The sequence below is a fragment of the Tursiops truncatus genome, chromosome 13 (genome assembly GCF_011762595.2).
Source record: "Tursiops truncatus isolate mTurTru1 chromosome 13, mTurTru1.mat.Y, whole genome shotgun sequence".
NCBI lineage: Eukaryota > Metazoa > Chordata > Mammalia > Artiodactyla > Delphinidae > Tursiops > Tursiops truncatus.
In genome coordinates, this window is record NC_047046.1 from 50,569,219 (window position 1) to 50,583,127 (window position 13,909).

Below are 13,909 nucleotides of genomic sequence, written 5' to 3' on the forward strand. Positions count from 1 at the left end.
GGGTGCAGCTCGGCCGGGGCTCCCTCGGTCTCGGGGCGCACGTGCAGCCGGTGGCCCAGGCGGTGTCCGCGCTGCTGGGGTCTGCCCGCCGGGGGTCGGGGGGTTCTCCGCCCCGCCGCCGCCGCCAGCGGACTTGGCGCAGGGCAGCGGATACTGCACGAGCCATCCTCCCTTTCCTGTTCCACGCGGCGGGTCGCGTGGGTCTCGGCGGCAGCCGGGCGGGCACAAGGGGGACGCCGGAGGGGAGGAGCCGGAGAGCGAGAGGAAGGAGGGGGCCCGCCGGCCCCGCCCCCGCCCCGCCCCCCGCGGCCGGAGCCTGTGAGCCCGCGAGCCAGCGAGCTGCGGCCGCGGCCTCCACAGCTCGCGGTGACCCCGGCGTCCCGGTCCGCGGCCCCGCACATCCCGGGGCCCGCGCCCCCCCGGGGCAGGGATGCATCATGGCCACGCTGGCTTGCCGGGTGCAGTTCTTGGACGATACGGACCCTTTCAACAGCACCAACTTCCCCGAGCCCAGCCGGCCGCCGCTGTTCACGTTCCGCGAGGACCTCGCGCTCGGTACCCAGCTGGCCGGGGTCCACCGGCTGCTGCGGGCGCCACACAAGGTACGGCCCGGCGCTGGAGGGCTGGGCCCCCGGGACGCAGTCCCTGCTGCGGGGCGCGCCGGGGTAGGGTCGCCACGGGCAAGCTGGGCTGGGCGCAGCCGAGAGACAAGCGCCCAAGGGCAGACCTCCCCCCTCTCCGTTAGGCAGAGGGGTCCGGGCGCCCGCCGGCTGGCTCGGGTTCTCCTAGGCCAGCGAGGAGGACAGCCCCGCGTTCCGGCCCGGAGCGGGGGCGGGGGGGCGGCGGACTGGGCAGAACAGGTGCGGCGCCGGTCGGAGGCGGGATGGAGAAGGTTCCCCACGCCGCGCCGTTCGCTCGGCCGGGTGGGCGGGGTGGGGCTCGGACGCCGGCAGTCGGTCCCCGCACCCGGGCGGGCGCCGAGCGGTGCGCGGAAAGAACCCGGGCCCCGGGGGGCTCTGGTCCTTCGCAGAGGAGACCCGAGCGACGCGCGGGACGAAACCTCTCAGGCCTCTGGGGCCGCTGCGGGCGGCCGCGCGACCCTCGCGACAAAGCACGCTTCCCGGGGACACCTCTCCTTCCTCCCCTGCGGGGCACCGCGGAGGGCGCCGCCCGCGCGCTACGATAGTGCTCGGAGCAGCCCCTTTTCCTTCCTTAGAAGAAGCAGGTGGCCTGGGGGACCTTGGAGGAGCAGTGGCTGTGGGAGGAGGGGCGGGGGCGCGGAGGGGCGGCGCGCGCACAGAGCCCCAAATGAGTGTCCCCTGGGAAGAATGGCTTCTCAGTCCACCCGATAGTTTTTTTTTTAACCCTTTTCAGGGCAGGCATCTTGCAAAGTGTGTGCTGCGAAGAGCTGGGCGTTGAAAGCCAAGCATTTAGTTACCCAGGAGAGCCCTTCCTCCCACTTAGTGACTGCACCTTGAAGAATTACTTCCCCCGTACATTTTTTTGTTGGCTTAGGGTTCATATCAGAGCTTGTAGATGATTTATTCCTTGAGGATCAACACTGATAAATATTTGGAAGAGATAACCCTTGATGCCAAAAAGAACAAAATCGATTTAAAATGTTTTTTAGACTTCTGTATGCTGTTCACCTGCCTTGGAAATAGGGAGGTTGGTGTGGGTACTGCTGAACATTGGCAGTGGTGTCTATTATATCACTGCTTCTCCCACCCCCCAACCCCAAACGCCACTTCTTAATGAGTAACCTGTCTTCAGGAATGAGGAATGGGGCAGTTCTATCTCCTTTTCTCTGTGCTGGTGCAGGATGGATACAGTCACTGCTCCTGGGAACCTCTCTGGCCATAAAAGGTTGGATTGGGAGAATGATGTTTTTATTGTGGACTCAGCTTATCAGAATCACTTTTGTCAGTTATTTGGTTCTTCTCAACCAGTGGGTTCAGTTAAGAGTTTTCGAAGGGCTTCCTCAGCATCATGGTTATTTCATTCATTATGGTCTCTGATTACAGTGATCTTTTGTTGAAACCACAGAAGACTCATAATTGTGGTCCTGTGACCTTGAAGTACTTTCCTTGGATTTCAAGCCCTATGTACACCGGCTGACCTTTCAAGCTGGAACCTGAAGTACATTTTTATGTTTCCATGGAATAGCCCCATAGCCTTGATCCAGTGTTCCTGGTCTCGTAGGAGATCCTGATGCTCCAGCATTACACCACCCCCTCCACTGCCCCCGACCCCCTAGAAGCCACAGCACAGCAGTTGCCCTGGCTCACAGGACTTTCTGAGATGGCCCTTGTAGAATAAAGGGAACCCAAATACGTCCCACAGAGACCCTTGACTCCTTGTCCTGCGGGGGGCCCAGCCATGCTCAGTCTGAGTCTTTTGCCTGCAGACCCTTGCAGTATAGTCAGATGTTTGGCATTGTTTTTCACATCTAGAGCCGACCGATTGGCTAGTTCTGTTAGCAGCGTTCTGTAAAGGAGAATTCAGGGCGTTTATGTGCCTAGGTGCACATTTATATTGTAAAATGCTAGTTAATTTCCAGCAGGGAATCTGCTGGATTGGATGATGCATCTGCGATAGAAAGAGCCAATGAGTTTTGAGCACTTGGTATGTAGGTTTGTACTCTATTAGGGATGTCAGTGCAGGATCTCATTTAATATTACAGACGTCTGTGAAGTGCAGACTTTTACTATACCTATTTTACGGATGAGGAAACTGAGGCAGAGAGCAATTAAATAACCTAGTTTCTCTGTTACGAGTGGGGAGCTGAGATTCAAACCTTGTCTGTGCGGCTTGAGACTCCACTGCTGTTCTGCTCCCTGGACCAGCTGTTTGGCTGTGGGCAGAAGCCGCATCTCCTCGGGCTTCCATTCCATTAACTTGGGGAGTTTCCTGAATCAGCTTCCTAGGCCAGGTACTTTTTGACCTGGGGCAGGTGTTACAAGCATGAGTAAGAGCCTTGAGACAGAATTCCAGCCTGGTAGGGTTCACAGTCAGAGGTGGGAACAAATAGTTACGAACCCTGCTGTGAATTAGCTAACAGTGAGGGAATGGGCAAGCCCCTGCCATGGGTACGGTTTCCATGTCCCATGGAGCCCAGCCTGGCAAGAGGAGGAGTTCCTGGGGCATGGGGCGTTCTGGGTGGTGAGAGGGGAGAAGCGTGATTGTGAAACATGCAGACACTTCAGCATCCTCAGCCGTCCTGCCTGGGGGTGTAGACTTCTGCTTGAAGGAGATGGTACACACAGCAAAGCGTGCAGGGCCTAAGTGAGCGGCTGGATGAATTGTCACTAAGTGAACACACCTGTGTAACAAGCCCCCTAAAAGGCCCCTGCAGAGGGTCTTAATTTGTAAAGCTCCCCTAGAGATTCTCCTGTGCTGGGAACCTTTGAACTGGTTAACCTCTTAGGTCCTTTCCAGCCCAAACTTGAGTCTATGCATCTTTTCCTAACCTAATGAAATATGTATACATTTATCTCATGTTTGCTGACTCCATTTGAAGTTAGTTGTTCATTTAAACCATTGTCTTGGACGAAAACAACATGTGCTTATAATGCTTTATCATGTTTTTCCCCAAGCTGCTAGATGGAAAAATAAAAAAACCACCCCAGCCTTTTATAGTAGTTCTAAGAGAATAATTAAATAAATGATTAGTCTGATAACAGAAAGGTCAGAACAGGTACCGTATTCTCACTGAGGGAGATGTTTATTTTGGTGGTTATATGTTTTATCTGGACTATGTAAGGCCTTTTGTTTTCAAATGCTGCATAAACAGGTGTTTATTTCTGGTTCAGTGTCTTAAGAAGAAAAATAATTGTAATTACAGGACTTATAATTTAGAAAAAACTGTGCAGTAGAATTAATAGAATCCTAGACCTTTCGAAGCTTAGATGTCTTTGGATTGTTTGACACCAAAAGTGAAGGCTGTAAGGATTCTTGCTTCTTTTTGATAGGCACAACTGGAATTGTGGTGGTACCAAAAAACTGGTAACTAGCTTGCGTGTCAAAACAGCAATTATGACCTAGTAATTTTATTCAGGGAATGTTTCCGTGGCTGCTGCGGACCAGAGAGTAGAGTAATAACAGTTCCCAGGTCCTGGCCACGTGCCCGAGCCAAGCACCGTCCCAGACACGCATCATCTTGCCAAGCCCGCGGCCACCCCGTGGGTCGGGCGCTGGTACTGTTGCATCTCACAGCAGAAGAGCCCAAAGCATAAAAAAGTCGGTGGGCCATGCGAGTGGGACATTCTAGAGCTGGCATTTGGCACCAGGTCTGAGTCCTTAATGACTCTACTACTTTTGTGTCTTGAGTTTTTTCCTTCCAGGCAGCCTGCCCACGTTTCAGGGTTCCATGCTCTCATTGGATTAGCCTTGACTGTGCCCTGTTCATTCCTTTCTCACTACCTTTGTCTTTGTGGTTCCCTTGCTGCCTCAGCTATCCCACCTGTCAGATAGCCAGTTGCTGTGAGGATTAGAACCTTGGTCCTCTCAGTGTGGGCTGGGCATCACCTGGGCTCTTAGAAATGCACTCTCAGGCCTCCCCAGACCTGCTGAAGCAGAATGTGCATTTCCCCGAGATGCCTTGGTGATTCCTGCAGTCTGAGCAGCATGGATTAGAGGTCATTTAGGTCAGACTCAGTACAGGGCTAGGAGGGTTCTCTCCGTCTCCCCTGTTCACAGATAACTTCCTCGAGGGTAAAGACCTGGGCTGTCCAGTTCTCCAGGGTTCTCCTGGAAGCTGAGCAGTGCTAAGATGGAGTGTGCACTAAGTTGATTGATGGGTGTTAGTTTTAGAACACAAATCCACTGGTATTATTGCTCTAATGAATTTCCACCTTAATCCTCTTAAGGGACACATCTGTTTGCTACATTACATTAAGATTTTTTAAAGATGAGGTCATTAGTAAAGTTGGCAAGTGTGTTGTGTCACATAGCATCTTAGGACAAAACTGTTTAAGAATGTTGTATGAACAGCTAAGAGTGTCTCCGTGCAAGCTGAGTCGAATCCGACTGTACCGTAATTAGCTCAGTTGGTTGGAGCCGTGCTATTGAGATCAGGATCATGGGATTGAACCCTTTATGGGTCAGTTGGCTTTGCTTCATGCATGGCCACAGACCGCATTGGTAACGCAGCTAGACATCCAGCAGGTGCTGTCCTGGCTCCCTGCAAGGGTTTGGGTTGGGGTGGCCTGGTAGAAATCTTTGGGGGCAAAGGGCTAACATATAATGAGCTTGTGCTGGGCACTGTACTGTGGGCCTCGGCGAATAACTTCACTGACCCTCACGAGAGTTCTAGCAGACAGACAATGGTATCTCCAGTTAACAGATGGGGAAACTGAGGCACAGGGAGGTTAGGCAGGTTATCTAAGGTCACACTGCTTTTAAGTGGAGGAGCTGGGATTTAAGGTCAAGTCTTTTTTTCCTCCAGGGTTTGTAGCCAACTGTGTCCCGTTATTAGAAAACCAGCAGAGCACATGCTTTCTGTGCAGGGGGAGGGGTGGGGGGAGGGGGCTGACTGCATTGCCTTTTCACGCTGCTGCCTGTCACAGTTTGTGACTTAAATGGTTGTGCTCTGGTTGTCCTTCCAGTGTAGAAGCTCTGGGAGTCTGTGCCTCTTGTCCTCAGAGTCCAACCTGCTTCCCTCTGGAAAACAACAGGACTGCCTTTGCCCTCCTCTGGACTCTGAAATGTTAGTTTTTAGTGGTGGCAGATTTAAAACTGATTAACATGCTAAGGCCAACTCAGGAGCACCCCTCCCCCAGCCTCCTTTCCCCTCCATGGTTTATTTCTCTCTGAAGATGAAACTTTTGAACCTTGGAAACCTTTCTGTCCTCAGACAGAAAACAGTCACCACTCCTGCACCCTCCACACTGTGTCACCTGCAGGTGATGGCCCTGTTTACTGTGGCCAGCTCAGGAATGTCCCCGATTTAAACCTGGCTTTCTAATCCATGTAGCTGATTCCGTGTCTGTGGGGCATTTTCAGTCTTGGGTTTGTCAGCATCTGGTCCTTTCCAGAGACAAGCAGACTGCTTTTTGTTTTGTTTTGTTGTTTTAGCTATTTTATTGGGATGTGTTTCTGTGCCTTGTTCTGAACTAAGTAAGAAAGAATGGGGGAAATTAAGTTATAGTGAATGTTAAGCCTCACCACAGGGATGTAATCAGCAAAATACAGATTGTGGGAAATTATAGTTTTACCAACAAATACATTGTAAAGGAAAAAAAGATGGAGATGGAAGGAAACCTTAGATTAAAAGAGATTTAAGAGATATATCAACCAATTGCAATGTGTGGCTCTAACTGGACATTGATTCAAACAAACACATTGTAGGGAATTCCCTGGTGGTCAAGTGGTTAGGACTCCACACTTTCACTGCCAAGGGGGTGGGTTCAATCCCTGGTCGGGGATCCCCATAAGCTGTGCGGCCAAAAAAAAAATTGTAAACAAATATTTGAGACCATTGGGGAAACCTGAATAGTGACTTTTTGATATTAAAAATTGTTGAAGTTAAATTAATAAAAAAATAAAAAATTAAAACAAAATTAATAAAGATATTTAACATTAAAATTATTAAAGTGTGATAATACTACTGTGTTATGTTTAAGGAAAAGTCTATCTTTCAGAGATAAATACTGAAATATTTACAGATGAAGTTATATAATGTCTAGAATTTGCTTCAAAATTATCTTGGATGAGGGGCAAGTAAATAGGTGGGTGAGTGTACAGAGGCAACAAGATAGAATTTGAGTTAAAGCTGGATTATAGGTCTGTGGGGGAGTCATTATACTATTTTCTGTACTTTTGCATATGTTGAACTTTTTTTTTTTTAAATAAAAGAGCTAAAAAATTAGGTTATGAGTTCTGATGTTCCCTTTGGGATCAGCGTCCTTTCATTAAGTGTCACCGTGTGTCCTTAGTGTGTTTGCTGTGGCTGAGATGGCCAATCAGTAAATTTTTTGTAGTGCCTCCACTGATACCTTCCTTCCCACCCTGACAGTCGTGTTCTTCTTAGGATTTTTGAAAAACAAACGTAGGACATCAGTCTTTTCATGTTCAGAGTATCTTTCTCGGCTCAGTCAATTCCAATGATGAACTCAGCAGGCATCAGTTACATAAACTGTTAGTTTAGTAAAAAGTGTTATGGTAGAGATATTATACATGGAGCACATGCATCTAAATTTTTATCACTAAACTGAGAAGTTGCTAAGGCTATAATTAACGATATCAATATAAAAGTGCTGAGTTTCCCAGTGGCTCTTGGAGGCTGTGACATGCTTGCTTGGCCACGCCGGGGTCGTGCCCCATTCCTAGTGAGTCAGCTTGGCCTCCATCTTCAGTATGCCTCGAGAGAGGATCTCAGAATGCAGTGAATGCAGTGATGTTGTAATGCATATGAAAATGTAAGTTGATTGTGTACCTTGGCACTCAGCATCACGGGCAACTTTTGATTTTAGCTCATTCAGAAAATAAAGTTACCGCACATCAGCAAAATTATCTATACACCCAGAAGTTTGTCTATTTTTAGACCCACGTAGTGACAAACAGAATCTGCACTGTATCTATATACAACTTGGAAACATACCTTCTCTTCCCCACTTAGATTTGGAGCCTAGAAATTAAAAAGTTGGACTCCAAGGGAAAATGTTTAGAACTTAATGTTAGAAAAAAAGAAATCTCAAAATTGTTGAAGATGTTGAGAAAAGGGAAAATGTTAAAGAACTTGCAATTCAATACAGACTAATACTCCTAGGTTTGGCAAGAATGACACAGAAAAATTAGTTTGTGGGTCACCTCATCAAATATTTTTAGCATTCTTGGAAAGAGGAAAACCCAGAAGAAGACTTTTTTGTTATTGATTAGGCTACTTGGACTCTTCATACGCTGGTATTACCACAGGGAATGAAATGCCAGGGTCTTAACCAGAGTGCACAGGACAAGCCAAAGATTATTGTGAAGTTCTCAGAATAGAAGGTAACTAACTGATGCATCTTCTGACTGGTTTATCAGATCCCAAGAGTGGCTTGGGGTTCATAGAAAATGCTGATGGGCAAACACTCCTGAGTGGCCAGATGCTGACGTGTTTAGAGCAGGCTGGAGACAGAGCAGTGGGTCCTCAGAGAGGACATGAGAAGGAGGTCCTTCTGGCTCAACTAGGGTCACACACAGCATTGCAGCCATTCATCCGGTTGCCTAAAACTGGCCACAATTTTGACTAAAGAAGTTTATACCAATACCACTTTAGGGGGAGTTTTGTTTTATCTGTGATTTGAGGTCACCTTCTCCAACCCTCCCCTGGTTATAATTGATTAATCCAGAGTTGATGGTAACATCCCTCACAATTCATGAAAAGCATGAGTGAGCGGTGGTACTGGGGTGGAGACAGCTGGTTTAAGCAGTGCTTCCCCCCGCCCCCATATCTGTAGTTTTATTAAATGAAAACAAAATTTACTATTAATTGTGCTACAGCCTGGGAACCTAGCTTTTAACCCTTATGACCATTGTGAGGGCACTTCCGTCTGGTCCTCTGATTTCATCACGGAGGCTGCAGGCAGCTGGGGGGTGCAGGTGCTGGACCCCCGGGGAAGCAGCCGACTGAAGACTGGGTATTGAGTCACTCGGAGCACAGTCTCCACTGCCTCCCCGACTTCCGTTGCATCCACAGCCTCGAGGGGGTGTTTCTGGCCTCCCTGCTCCCCTATCTAGCAGTGTGTTCTTGGTCTAACACCCCTCTCACTGTCTCACTGTAGTTTACAGCAAGTCTTGATGGGGCAGGGTGAAGGTTCCCTCCTTGCCTTGGAACATGGCCATTAATAGGAAAAAAGTAAAAGGTTAGAGATAGGGTCCATTCAGTGGGTTTTTTTTTTTTTTTTTTTTTTGCGGTACACGGGCCACGCACCGCTGTGGCCTCTCCGTTTGCGGAGCGCAGGCTCCGGACGCCCAGCCTCAGTGGCCATGGCTCACGGGCCCAGCCGCTCCACGGCATGTGGGATCTTCCCGGACCGGAGCACGAACCTGCATCGGCAGGCGGACGCTCAACCGCTGCGCCACCAGGGAAACCCCCATTCAGTGGGTTTTAATGTGAGGGAACAGCTCAGGAATCAGGCCTGTGTGATTGGCTAAAGAGGAAAGAGAGAGCATGTCACTCCTCTGCTCTAAAACCTCACTCAGGCCCCCTGCCATTCAGGGTTACTCCGAAGCCCTTGAGTGGCTGGCCTGCTGCTCCATGAGGGTTGCTTGCTTGGTTTACTGGTGTAGCCCTAGAGCCTGGAACAGTGCTTGGTACATCATGCGTATACAGTAAATAGGTGTTGAACGAGTGAATTATCACACACTTTAGAGTTGGAGGGAAAAAAGAGCGGTCTCCTTACCCCAGCTGTCTCCATGCAGAAGTCCCTTCTGTAAAGCCTCTGGTCAAACACATTCTAGCTGCTTCTTCATGTATGATAGAGAGCAGTTGGTCCCCTCCTTTCAAGTATGGCGTTTATCCATTTTTGAACTTTATTTGCTAGACTTTATTCTTTATTTGTCCCTGATTTTCACCTGGAAAGGTGAATCCTCATATCCCCACAGATGGGGATGGAAGTGGGTCTGGACCATCAACTGGCTGACTGAGCCCAAGAGGATGGAAATAGGATGGATAAGACAGAAGAACCATGACCTCAGGGTTTGGTAAGTAGAGTGACCTGGGACCTGGGACCTGCAGATAGTGCCTGGAGGGAGTTGCAGAAAGTCTGTATACTTTTCCCTGTGGTGGCAGAAGTAAAAAGCTGCTTTCTTTTCGTGTTAAAGCTGAGTCATCTGGATTGTTTTTATTACTCAAATCAGTGTATGTATCTTGATATGTATATGGTCTGGTACCCTAAGGCATCTTCACACTTGCAGTTCCATTTTACTGTGAACTTAAACTGTTCGTGTGGAATCAGGGAGACATTGCTGGGGAGAGATCACGGCTAACAAAGCTAGGTTCAATGAGAGACAGGCCAGGAAGCAAGGAGTCTACCCTTATAAAACAGACAAAGTATCTGTTCCCATCACAGAATGAACATGTGTATAAATTTTGAGACTACAGAAAAGTACACTGAAGAAATAGAAATCATTTCCTTATTACCCAGAGGGAACCACTCTTAACACTTTTGCATCTTACCAGAATTAAAATATATAATGTTTTCAAACATTTATAATGTTTTAAATGTTTGATAAAAATATAAATATCTGAATACTTTCCAAAGTCATTAAATATTCTTGGAGTGTATCATCTTTAATGACAACATGGTGATCCAGCCTGTGCATGTACTATGGCCCAGATGTAAGCATTGCTCCCGTGCTCTGTGAGGGAAAGGGCTCTGTCTTCTTCAATGTTCATTTCTCCTGTGCTTGGTCCTTTTTTTTTTTTTTTTAACATCTTTATTGGAGTATAATTGCTTTACAATGGTGTGTTAGTTTCTGCTTTATAACTAAGTGAATCAGCTATACATATACATATATCGCCGTATCTCTTCCCTCTTGCGTCTCCCTCCCTCCCACCCTTCCTATCTGTGGTTGGTCCTTAATAAATCTTCATTAAATGAATATATGAATGAATGAACCATTGGATGTTTAGTCAGTTGCCAGTAAAAAAAATGCAGATAATGCTGTTTTATATATATACTTGCAGAAAAAATAATCTTTATGCTTTGATTGCTTCCTTAAGATGAATTATTAGATGTTTAGTTGCTGAGTAGAAGGGTAAAGAATTCATCTTAGATGGGAGCAGTTTCCCCCATTTTAAGCATTGGCGATGGTTGGGAAGATGGTCCCTAAGTCCATATAGGACTGTTGAAGACCTGGGCCAGGATGGGAAGCCCAGCTCCAGTCCTACCTCCTTCTTGCAGGTACAGCTGGTATCATAGCAGAGAGTGACATTTGAATTCTGGGAAGATAACCCGGTGGTACTCAGAGAAGATTGTGAAAACCTTGAATAAATTATGTGTATGTATCCCATTGCCTCTCCCTGTTTTGAGGGACAAAATCATGACTGTACTTTAAAGTTAGATCGATTACATTTCATGAATGCACGTATTCAATGTTCAGTATAACAATATGATATTAGTAAGACAAAGATACATCTCATTAGTTGTTAATGCTTTGAGAAAACAGGGGCACTCATATCCTGTGGGTAGTGTAGTCGATGACCCTGCCTCTTTCTAGAGACTTGGCAATATACACAAGTCATAAAAATGATTGTTTTTGACCCAGTGACCCTACTTACAGGAATTATTTGAAGAGATATATAAAAATGATGAAAGTACTATATGCATAAAGATATTTGAGGATTGTTTTATAATGAAAAGCTAAAAAATGTCCAACAACAAGGGAGATATTAAGTCATTATGTTTTATTATGGTTAGAATATTGGATAGCTATTAAAATAACTCATACCTTAGTCAGCTCAGGCTGCCGTAACAAAATACCATAGACTGGGGGGGCTTCAACGACAGACGTTTATTTCTCACAGTTCTGGAGGCTGGGATGTCCAAGGGTGAGGTGCTGGCAGGTTTGGTTCTTGGTGAAGCCCTTCTTTCTGGCTTGCAGATGGCCACCTCCTTGCTGTGACCTCACATGGCAGAGAGGAAGCTCTGGTGTCTCTTATATTTCTTATAAGGGCACTAATCCTGTCATGGAGGTCCTACCCTCATGACATCATTTAAACCTAGTGACCGCTCAAAGGCCCCACCTCCTAATACCATCATATTGAGGGGTAGGGCCTCAACATATGAATTTTGGGGAGACACATTCAATTCATAACACCCTGCATGAGTCATGAAATTGTACATGCGGACATGTAGGTAAGAAATGTTAAAGATGAGACCAGTAACTTCTTTCTCCCAGACCTGCTCACCACGCCCCTTCTGCATCTCATTCGTTGGAAACACCATGAGAACGTCTTGTCAGCCTTGGTTCCTGTGCACCCATCCAGTCCCCACCCTTCCATTGCCGAGTCATCCGGGCTCTCATTTGGACTCCCGGCTCCAGATGAAAGTGACCCATCCCCCAACCTACTTTCCCTGCCTCCTCCTCCTTTACTCTGGTGCTTCCCCATTATTGACAGGGTAGAATCACAACTCATCGTAAGGACACCCAGGGCTCTCTGGGACCTGGCCTCTCGTCTGCCACTCCCACATTGCCCCGACTGTCCTTCCCCCCACCCCGCCCCTCCCGAGCCCTGGCTGTGCTAAAATGCTTGCAGTTTCACTAAGAGGCTGCCCTGGATGGTAGTTTAATGTCTTACCTCTCCCTGGACTGCCCCTCCATCCTCCAGCCTGGGGTGAGACCATGTCTGAGGCTCACCTCTGCTGGGCTTTGCCAGCCCTTCCCCTTGGTCTGTGCAGGCTGTGCTCCTAGCCCCCTCCCACTTGTGACACTCTGGTTCTTATTTCATCCCATGTCACCATCTTCCCACCAGCTGTAAACCCTCAGTAGCAGGAAGTGCATTTCAACTCACCGTTCAGTTCAGAGTTCCTAGAACAGTGCCTGATACACAGTAAGCCCTAATAAATAGTTTTTGACTATCTGAAAGAAGGTTAAGTGAAAAAAGTGCAGTATATATTTATATACATGATGATCGCAACACTACCAAAGGTAAAATTGATAGCTAGTGGGAAGCAGTCGCATAGCACAGGGAGATCAGCTCGGTGCTTTGTGGGGTAGGGAGTGTGGGAGGGAGGGAGACACAAGAGGGAGGAGATATGGGGATATATGTATATGTATAGCTGATCCACTTTGTTATACAGCAGAAACTAACACAGCATGGTAAAGCAATTATACTCCAATAAAGATGTTAAAAAAAAAAAGAATAGAAGATATCCTCAAACCTTTGTCAGATTCCTAATCCATAAACATGATTTGCATGTTATAATTTCCCTCACAAACGGCGGGTGAGTGGGGCATAACCAGCTTTTCAGAGTCTCAAATCCTTGTATTCTGGCCTCTTCCGCACTAGGCCCAGGCTAGGTCCTCGGACAGGAATCCTCAGGTTGGCAGAAGAAGGCCCGCCATCCGTCAGGGTCATTTCCTGTTGCGTTTGGAGGGGCGGGCACAAGCCTGGGGCCCTCCTGGGTGGGGGCCATGAGGTCTGCTCCATGGGGCCAGGCTTGAGGGCTGCAGTGCAAGATGGGGAAGCGCTGCCTCCTCCCACTTTCCTGGCTGTACCTGAGCCTTCTGCAGGCCTCCTTTACCGTTCCTGCCCAGGCTGAGCGTGGCAGTTATGTGGTGAAGAGAGTTGTGAGCTTGCGCGGGGGGCACAGGTGGCCACAGCAGCTGTGAGCAGTGGGAAATTCTGAGCAGGGGGTGGATCTGGGAGACTGGAGTGCTACCCGCGGAGTCCAACCGCCCTTCTCTCCACTGGGGAGATTCAGCCCTTTGCCAACCTTGGAGGCTCTGGGGAGATTTTATTTCAGGTGATGGCACTCACCTAAGGGGGATCTGTTACCCCTTTGCTGTATCAGATCCTAGCTGCAGGACACAGGAGTGCTCGGGCTGGCTCCTGATCCCAGCTTCCGTACATCACCAGCCCTCTGGCTTCTGTAGGACTTGGTAGGTCCCGAGTGGCTAGTGTCTGAATGACCAGTGCCCGGAGGTGGAAGAGGCTGTCCAGTCTTCCCGGGGTACTGCATTCAAGTTCAGCAGTTCCATGTGTCTGTCTGGGGGCAGGGAAAAGAGAGCTGTTGGGCATCCTGTCCAGAACAATAGTCAAGGATATGAGCGGTTTTTTGTTCCCAGAACTGGGTGCATTTTTGTGGACGGTGATTCATCACCGAATACGCCAGGAACAGAGCCCCGGCGTGTCTGTGCAGTTCACAAGGCACTGGGACATAGGTTCGCCTGGCTGATCCTCACACAACCCTGCAGGAGA

The 13,909-nt window shown here is 48.3% G+C and overlaps 1 protein-coding gene across 7 annotated transcripts in view; it reads left to right on the forward strand.

Moving 5' to 3' along the window:
- The first annotated feature begins 333 nt into the window (after positions 1-333).
- The window catches only part of FHOD3 (formin homology 2 domain containing 3), a 493,863-nt gene continuing 480,287 nt past the window's right edge, over positions 334-13,909 (forward strand). For 5 of the 7 annotated variants that reach the window (XM_073790659.1, XM_073790662.1, XM_073790664.1 and 2 more), the window contains exon 1: positions 335-602. In XM_073790659.1, coding sequence (XP_073646760.1) covers positions 431-602 — 172 coding nt within the window. In that variant the 5' untranslated portion in view covers positions 335-430. Of the gene's footprint in view, positions 603-13,909 lie in introns of all 7 variants that reach the window. The other 2 variants (XM_073790663.1, XM_033837673.2) reach the window with 2 other exon arrangements.